Here is a 10141-nt window from a genome sequence, read left to right on the forward strand (position 1 = left end):
CAATCAAAAATTGAGAAAACCAGGTTTTGTGCTGTTATTAAACATTTTCATGTGAAGGGTTGAACTGCTGCACAAATCAAAACAGAATTGTACGAAGTTCATGCAGACTCTGCATCATCATTGAAGACCATTTACTTTTGGATTAATGAATTTAAACATTAGATAAGGGTACCTGAAACTCAATATGTCTCCAGGCAAATGTAATTACATCAGAATTTAAATGTGGCTGGACAAGTTCCGAAGGTGAACCACCCTTTGGCCTTTCGACTGAGGTCACTACAAAGGAAAACATCAACAAAATCCATGATACAGTAATGCAAGAAATAAAAATTTGTGTGATTTCTGAGACTGCAGGCATCTCATCTGAGCAACTGCATAATATCCTGCACAGAGAATTGACAATGAAGAAGCTTTGTGCGAGATGGTTGCCACAGTTGCTGACAGTCGACCAAAAGAGCATTGGCACAACATTTCAACATAATATCTGCTGATGTTGAATTGCTATCCGCAAGACTTTTTTTACCGATTTGTGACTGTTGATGAAACCTGGTTCCATCATTACACACCAGAGTCAAAACGGCAGTCAAAACAATGGACAGAGGCGGTTGAAATTGCACCGAAGAAGACAAATACCATTTTGTCAGGTGGTAAGATGATGGCAACGATTTTTGAGATTCCCCAGGAATAATCCTCAAAGATTACTTGGAAAAAGGCAGAACTATAACTAGATCCTACTATGCTTCATGTTGAATCTTTTGAAACATGTTGGCTGAAAAAAGACCAAGGCTGGGATGCAATAAAATGCTCTTTCCCTTGGATAATGCACCATACCATATATCAGGGCTAACACTGGCAAAAATATATGAACTGGGCTTCTGATCCCTCTCTCATCTGCCCTTCTCACCAGACTAAGCCCCAAGTGACTTCTTCCTTTTCCCTAACTTGAGACTTTGGCTTGCACGCAAGAAATTTTCATCAAATGAGGAAGTGATAGTTACAGTCAAAGAGTATTTTGCCGAGTTTGAGAGAACCAATTTTTCTGATGGGATGAAAAAGCTGGAGGATCACTGGACACTGGACCAAATCCCTCAAAGGAGACTATGTCAAGAAGTATGGTGAGTTGTTTACAAGAGATACTTTTTTTTGCAAGACTTCTCAAACCAGACTCATATTCAATACTCTTGATAAATCCATTTTTTAAACAGTGTACTAGCAATTATGTCACCCAAACATGCCTTGTGGACTGACTTGGTATGTCACATGTAATCACTCTTATCTGGTGTTTGTAAAACATTCAAAATGAAAACTGAAAGTCAGCATTAGTGTGTGGATACAATGTGATTAATCTTGCATCTCATGGCCATTGTCATTTCTTTGTTAAAATGAACAACAGTTTTAAAACATTCACTTATGTAACATCCAGCATACTTTCCATTCTCATAATCCACACAATGGTGTGATGTGGAGGTCCATGGCTTTTGTTTGTAAGGAGCACTTTCAAATTCCCATATGATTATTTGGATATATGTGTTTTATGGTTCCCCAAGTTTGCTCTTATATGTTTCTTTCCCAATACTTCCTTACAGTCTTTGTATCTCAAAGATTCATATTATGCAATTTAAAACAAGTTAATATATATTGCTATAAAAAATAAGGTATTAATGGACATACTCTAAGTGAAATCTGTGGAAAGCACTTTGAGGTCCAATTGAAGTACAAATTAAAATGGAATCAACAAACAGATAAACTAATCACTAATCAAGACACTTAGTTCAACATGTTTTGATCCTAGAAATATTTCATTTTGTTGTCCTAAAGGTAAGACTGTTGGCTTATTTTCCATGTTCTCACTGTTATGTAATTATCTTTTTGGATCAATATACCTAAAGTAAATAAAGCATTCACTCACCAGAAGCAAGCAGTAACATTACTGCGAAGGAGGATAATGACATATCATTCAGTAATATTTTCAAGGATCTTAAAATTCTTTCACACAATTCTCAGAACATTTGCTCCTTAATAGCTTTATTTTCTGGTAATACAAGTCATAGTCATAAAGCTATAATTATAATCTCAAAAAAATGAAGTTCCAACCATGAAATTTGTTGACAGTGTTAGTTTGGTTTAGTTTAGTTTAGTACCACCTTTTGCATCACTTACATGATATAGACATTGTCATAATACTGTGCAGCAATATGCACAGCACATTCTACAAATTTATATAATAAACATAAAATCAGCACTTTACTATGTGTTAAGAAAATTGATACAGTGAACTAAAGTCTTGATCTCGAACGTGCTCTCTGAACAAGTAAATAATAATTTGACATATATACAGTACACTTTGAAAAACACAGTTATCACATCATATAAAGTTAAAATAGTATACAAAGAAAATATAAAATTCATGATGAGAACAGCATGATTCAAATGACAAAGAACAAAATACAAGTATTTGTTAGTGATGTAGGGATTCTAAATATTCATCTGTATTATAAAAACTTTTATTTAATAGGTAATTTTTTAACTCTAACTTAAACTTTCCCTCATATTCTATTCGTCTGATGCAAATTCAAAGAGCATTATACAGCTTTATTCCCTAAATAATCCACATGTTTCTGAGGTTTTCCTCCCTCGCTTCTTCTACTTGCAGATTTTTACTGATATGTATATTGTACTTGCTGAATTTATGTATAAACTACTCAAGTTTGTTATTGTTTAGAGTTCACTTGTGAATATGTACAAAGCTGGTTCTGTATCTATTTTTAACTACATGAATAAGGACCTGCAGTGTGTTTGTGGAGAGCTGTTTGTTATAATTCCAATGGGCATTTTCTATCATTTAAAAAGTCTCTCAAATGTGATTCTGTCACACCTCAGAACAACATTCCACTAGATACAATAGAATAAACATAAGCAAAATACACTAATGTTACACACTCTGTGCTCCAAACTCTAGAAATTATTTTCATTGCAAAACAGGCAGAATTGAGTTTTGTAGTTATGTACATGACATGGTTGTTCCCACTCAAGTTATTATCGATTCTCATGCCAAAAACTTCTCTAGACTGTGCTTTCTCTCTGTCCTGCTCACTCCATTATAAATGGAGATCATCCTTCTCATTTACTTGACTACACTGTATGTAATTTGTTTTATTTCAATGTCCTGCTCACTCCATAATAAATGGAGATAATCCTTCTCATTTACTTTACTACAATGTGTGTATATATATATATATATATATATAAAAACAAAGATGATGTGACTTACCAAATGAAAGTGCTGGTAGGTCGACAGACACACAAACAAACACAAACATACACACAAAATTCAAGCTTTCGCAACAAACTGTTGCCTCATCAGGAAAGAGGGAAGGAGAGGGAAAGACGAAAGGATGTGGGTTTTAAGGGAGAGGGTAAGGAGTCATTCCAATCCCGGGAGCGGAAAGACTTACCTTAGGGGGAAAAAAGGACGGGTATACACTCGCACACACACACATATCCATCCACACATATACAGACACAAGCAGACATATTTAAAGATATATATATATATATATTTCAATTAAGAGCTAACTTGTTAGCATGATACCACTGCTACACACACTTCAGAACTTTTTGTGCTGAAATGGATAAGAATTTTTACTAGTATCATCTGCAAATAACGTAATTTTGTATGAACTGTTGGGGCTTTTAATGTCATTTATATAGATGAAGAATAATAGGAGGGCCAAGAATACTACCTTGCAGGACACTTACTTCCACTTTCTTAGCGTCTGATACCTACTTTATTTTATGCTTGTATTGAGATGAGTTCCAAACTTGAGTTCTGTTTTGGAGACAGGAGTCAGACAATTTCTTCCTGATTCCGCTGATGCCTTTTGTCTCCAGTGTGTGAGAAAATTGATGGTTTACTGTATCAAAGGCCTTTGAAATATGTAGCTTGATTCCTACCACACTTTTGTTATTGTCTTAAATTTCTAACACTGTCTTCTGTATAGGCCTGTGCAAAAACTGTGCTGGCTGCAATTCAGAAGATTGCCACCACTTCTCTTGCAGTTCGTGTTTCTTTCTGGGAGATGTTGTACCACTTCTTTCATTGTCATTCAGACTTTTTCGATGAAACAGAAATGTCTGTGCCATCTAACCACTATGTTAATCATGATGCAGTCTTGCTCTACATTTCCACCAGCTCAGTGTGGATTGTTTAAGTACTGTTCCTGTTTACCTGCAGAAAATGAATACTGCACAATACTATATTTTTTCAATGGGCTTCATCATTTTGATTTGGTTTTTCAAGTGGCATGTCACAGTACTATGGTGCAGGGATTTCAGTCTGTACCAGGACTACAGGCATGTGCCTGCAACCAAACAAAAAATTTGCTCACAAACTGTTACTGCAATCACAACAGCAATGCAATACACAAACATAATTTTCGTGTAGACTTTGTCTCCTTGTCCAGCATCTGTAAAAGAGTTTCATACACTAGTGTAAAAGTATTCAACAAGCTCCCATCTAAAGTTAAAGCAAGAAATTATGAATCCCTACCAATTCAAAAGAAAATTAAAAGTATACTTCATTGAATGATCCTTCTGCAAAGCCTAAGTCAGTTGGAGAAGCAGGAACGAGAAAATAGGCCATGTTACTATGAAATAAATCTTCCACCCCAGCATCTGCCTGAAGTGATTCAAGGGAATCATTTTGGGGAAGCTCAGCTGCAGTACATACACTAAAAATACAGGAAAAATAACTTATATTACATACACAATACGTAAGAAACAAGTATATTGTGAATTATTTAGTAACAAGCTACTATTAACTGTCCCATTCTTATATATTTATGAAATTATTATCTTGTACACTAGGCAGGAATTGTACGCTAAAGCACCAAAGAAACTGGTATAGGCATGTGTATTCAAATACAGATATATGTAAACAGGCAGAATACGAAGCTGCGGTCAGCAATGCCTATATAAGACAACAAGTGTCTGGTGCAGTTGTTGGATCAGTTGATGCTGCTACAATGGCAGGTTATCAAGATTTAAGTGAGTCTGAATGTGGTATTATACTCAGCACACGAGTGATGGGACACAGCATCTCCAAGGTAGCAATGAAGTGGGAATTTTCCCGTACGACCATTTCACGAGTGTACCGTGAATATCAGGAATCTGATGAAACATCAAATCTTCAACATTGCTGTAGCTGGAAAAAGATTCTGGAAGAACGGGACCAACAATGGCTTAAGAGAATCGTTCAGTATGTCAGAAGTGCAACCCTTCTGCAAATTGCTGCAGATTTCAGTGCTTGGCCATCAATAGGTGTCAGCGTGCAAACCATTCAATGAAACATCTGCGATATGGGCTTTCAGAGCCGAGGACCCACTTATGTACCCTTGATGACTGCACAACACAAAGCTTTATGCCTCGCCTGGACCCATCAACACTGACATTGGGCTGTTAATGATGAAACATGTTGCCCGCTTGGATGAGTCTCATTTCAAATTGTATTGAGCAGATGGACATGTACAGGTATGGAGACAACCTCATATATCCATGGACCCTGCATGTCAGCAGAGTTCTGTTCAAGCTAATGGAGGCTCTGTAATGGTGTGGGACGTGTGCAGCTGGAGTGATATGGAACACCTGATACGTCAAGATGCAACTCTGACAGGTGACACATACGTAAGCGTCCTGTCTGATCATCTGCATCCATTCACGTCCATTGTGCATTTCGATGAACTTGGGCAACTCCAGCAGATCAATGCGACACCCCATATGTCCAGAATTGCTGCAGAGTTGCTCCAGGAACATTCTTCTGAGTTTAAACACGTCCACTGGTCACCAATCTCCCCAGACATGAACATTATTGAGCATATCTGGGATGCCTTGCAACATGCTGTTCAGAAGAGATCTCCACACCCTCATACTCTTATAGGTTTATGGACAGCGCCACAGGATTCATGGTGTCAGTTCCCTCCAGCACTACTTCAGACATTAGGCGAGTCCATGCCACATCATGCTGCGGCACTTCTGCATGCTCATGGACGCCCTACATGATATTAGGCAGGTGTACCAGTATCTGTGGCTCTTCAGTGTATAAGGAAAACTATTTTCTTCATACATATAACAGAAGAAACAAACAAGACTTTAAACCCCATTTCCCACCACTCAGAGTGTATGCCCAGACTCTTCAATATGTGGGCATGAAGATTATAATAAATTAAAGTGGAACAATATTGTTAATGTTATCTGCCATTCGTCTTGAGTTCATACTTTAGTTATAAGTGTCCTATTTTGTTTCCTATTTATTATGTTTCTGGACAAACATGCTTTTCCTATTCATGCATGGCATCATCAGTGGTCTGTGATACAATTAAAGAAAATTATTTAATTATACATATATTGTTAGGATGTCTGTGTGTTTCCTAACAGAACATTTACATTATCTTGCTGTTTACAGAGACATAGTTTTGATTTATCTCTTACTTTCATTTTTCTACTCTCTTTGTGTGTCCACTGGTTCCAGAAAAATGAAAGTGAGTGATAAATCACAACCATATATCTGTAAATAATTAGATAATTTAAATTTGCTCCCACAAAACACTATGTACCTCCTAACAAAATATAGATAGTTAAATAGTATTTTTTAGACCACTGATGATGCCTAGTATGAATAGGTGAAACACATTTGGTTAAAATCAAACTATACAGTCAGTTGCAAAATGTGAAAATTCGCTTATCTACATGATAAACATAAATAACCTAGAACAATTTGTAGCAGATGAAGTTAGCAGCTCTAAAAAGAAAGTTCTGTAAGGCACACACTGGTAATTTTAGCTGGAGAAAACTTGTTACTTATCTCACTCAGTAAATGCTGCTGCTTATACTTTGGAGTACTATTTTAATGTTATATTGTTGTTTACCATCATCAAAATTATTGCAGTTATAAAGTCAATTTATGACACTTCTCCTGCACACAACCCAAATGGTTCGTAAGTGTATATCGCAAGATAAATGAATCACAATGCACTTGGAGCACTTAAGCCAGAATTCTGAGATATGGATTGAAACTGTGCTCTTTGTTAATGCAAGTTTACTGCAATAAGCACTGCACTATCTCTCTCACATGTTATCTTCTGAACCTTGGCCCAGTACATAGTTTGATCTCAGAAAGTTTCAAAAAAATGGATGTTTCCTCACAGAGCTTGAAATGGAAATCAGTTACACTAATTTCTGCCAATTTCAAATTTGGTCTTCAGCTCGGTCCTGCACGGCCTCAACATCTTATCTCCCATTGGCTCTCCTCAGCCCAGCATGCCCCTTTCCTGGATGTTGATTATCTCTCTGACAGCTCCATCTATACCTCTACCCATATTAAGTACCTGCATTTTGACAGCTGTCACCCCATCCACACCATAAAACTGTTCTCATTTATCACTAATGATAAAATCTGCTACAGTTGTAAACATTTTTATAACTGCAGCAAATTTAATCATTGATGTTGAATATCAACAGGTGTGGATGCCCTGCCAAGAGAAATATTCTGTCATTTAGCCTGGCTGCCAGTGGGTGGTGTATATGCAGTTTTTACAAGAATTCCCTTGCACAGTATATTGAAGATCTCATAAAGGCCTTCACAGATGGGCACTAATCCCAAACCTAGTCTGCAAATAGATTTGCTGCACCTTATTCCCACACTCTGCGAAGGAGTGCTCCATTCACCACCCAAAATCATCCAGAACTGAAGCATCGGCTTCGATTTTCCATCCTACAAGTGAGGGATATAATATCTACTATTCTTCTCAACCTGCAGTAGTATTCCACTGCCCATCCAACCAGAAAAACAATCCTGGTCCATTCCTACACCATTTCCTCTCCCAGTCCCTTGCCACAGGGGTCAAATTCCTGTGGAAGAGCCCGGTGCAAGACCTACCTGCTTCACCCACTCAGTAAATCCTACTATATTTCTGTGTCAAAGGATTGTTCTTTCCCATCAGAGGCATGGCCAGCTGTGAAACCAGCCATGTGATACCAGTTTTGCTGCAATATCTGGACTACATTTTATGTGGGCATGACCAACTACCAGTTGTCCACCAGAATGAATTGTCCCTGTCGTACTCCATCCAAGAATAGAGTTGACCACCCAGAAGCAGAATACACTGCTTAGCTCAAGATTTTCAAGTTCAGTGGCTGATTCACAAACTGTGCCATCTGGATCCTTCTCCTCGGCAGCAGCTTCTCATAACAACACAGTGGAGTTATCCTTGTAATACATCCTTCACTCCTGTTATCTTTCTGACCTCAGCCTCTACAAATCCACTGCACCCACACCCTTTACCCAACTGACTCCCCTTCCTCTGTCCTGACACCCTCTTCCAATTCACACCTCCATGTCATCATCATCATCATCATGTACCACACAAAGCCAGTGAGTCTGGTACCCTTGTGTTGCTTTTCTACCCTGTGCATCCGCTGCCTCTCCCTCCCACATCCCTAACCTCCACACCTCCTGCCTTACTTCAAGCCACCTGTCACCCCTCTCCAACTCCTCCTCCTGCTTCCCATTTCCATCTCTACTTGACCACCTCATCTGAAACAACCCCAGGCCACTTGCCAAACTGTAAATCCAGCATTGTCTGTCCAGTCGGCACAATGCAGCTCTCTCTCTCTCTCTCTCACTCTCTCTCTCCCTCTCCCTCTCCCTCTCGCTCTCGCTCTCTCTCTCTCTCTCTTTCTCTCTCTCTCTCTCTCTCTCTCTCTCTCCCTCCCTCCCTCCCTCCCTCCCTCCCTCCCTCCCTCCCTCTCCCTCTCCCTCTCCCTCTCCCTCTCCCTCTCCCTCCCTCTCTCTCTCTCTCTCTCTCTCTCTCTCTGTGTGTGTGTGTGTGTGTGTGTGTGTGTGTGTGTGTGTGTGTGTGTGTGTGTGTGTGGGCGTGCACACGCACATGCTTGGTAAAGGATTAATCTGAAAGCTAGCAAAGTCTTCATTATTTTTTATGTGTCTGTTGATCTCTTAATGCTCCTACTACTTGGTGAATGGCCTCCTCTACTACTAAACTATATACACAGATTGATGGATAAATAACTTTGTTCCAGGACAATAAACATGAGGTCACTGAAGATTTGATGCCATTTTTTTCAACTCAGTACAGCATAACCGTAGGTTATTTAGCACGTGCTGCTGTGAATAATGTTCTTCAAGGAGGTCAACTTGTCACACATTCTGCAAATCCAGAAACTGAAGATGATATAGGTCAAGATGAACCATGTAGGATTTCATAAGACATTGTAATTATCTGTGATAATGGTTACTTTTAACATAAGCAATGTACAAATCAAAAATGAATATTTTTTCCTTGTATACAATCTATACTGTTTCTCTAGAAATACAGATTCTAAACTTCAAACTGGTTGTTACTCTTATTTGTGCAGGAGAAGTTTTTGAACTTTGCTGAAGTCTTCAGACTTTAATCTGAGTTTGTGTATTTGTGTAAATAAAGGACTGTTTTTTAGAAAAAGATCTTATTATTGTTCCATATTTTGATTTTGCATTAGTAACACAGTCAAGAACATAGGATATATATGTTGAAGGACCAGTTTTCAGGTAACAGTTTAGGTGTCGCAGCCTAAGATTTCCTACTTTAGAAAGAGATAGCACCAGTTGGTGATCCAGGAGGCATTGAAAGTAAAGCAAAATTTAAATTGATTCACCAGGACATCACTCATAATTCCAATTCACAGCTAGCATCCAATAAATATATTAATAGCCATTGGTGCTGTGTAGCACACAACATTAAACTTGTGGCAGTAAACTGAGCCATAGCTGTCATCCTAAAATTTGCAACACTGGCCATTGTTTTTGGGCACAGTACAGCTGTGAGCACGACACTTCCGAGGTAACAACATTACCACAAGATCTTTCACACCTTGGAGGTGACACACCAGCACTGTATGGAAACTGCTGTCTGGCCCTGAAACTCTGTAGCTAATGCAAAGTTGATAATTTCATGTGTGTCAGTTTTCTCCATTAGGAGAACCATGGCAGTAGTGAATAAGTGGAGGAGGAATATGAAAGAGAGGGCTGATAGCTCTGTCGTACTCATCATCCGTTGGAATTTCCCAGCCATCAAACATAATCAGCAAG

General features: G+C 38.5%; 1 protein-coding gene across 5 annotated transcripts in view; it reads left to right on the forward strand.

The window, feature by feature from the left end:
- LOC126485127 (probable phosphorylase b kinase regulatory subunit beta) overlaps nucleotides 1–9500 on the forward strand; it is a 188420-nt gene extending 178920 nt beyond the window's left edge. For 3 of the 5 annotated variants that reach the window (XM_050108767.1, XM_050108768.1, XM_050108770.1), the window contains one exon: nucleotides 9094–9499. In XM_050108767.1, the coding sequence (XP_049964724.1) occupies nucleotides 9094–9279 (186 nt within the window). In that variant the 3' untranslated portion in view covers nucleotides 9280–9499. Of the gene's footprint in view, nucleotides 1–9093 lie in introns of all 5 variants that reach the window. The other 2 variants (XM_050108765.1, XM_050108766.1) reach the window with 1 other exon arrangement.
- The last annotated feature ends 641 nt before the right edge of the window (nucleotides 9501–10141 follow it).

The sequence above is a fragment of the Schistocerca serialis genome, chromosome 6 (assembly GCF_023864345.2).
Source record: "Schistocerca serialis cubense isolate TAMUIC-IGC-003099 chromosome 6, iqSchSeri2.2, whole genome shotgun sequence".
NCBI lineage: Eukaryota > Metazoa > Arthropoda > Insecta > Orthoptera > Acrididae > Schistocerca > Schistocerca serialis.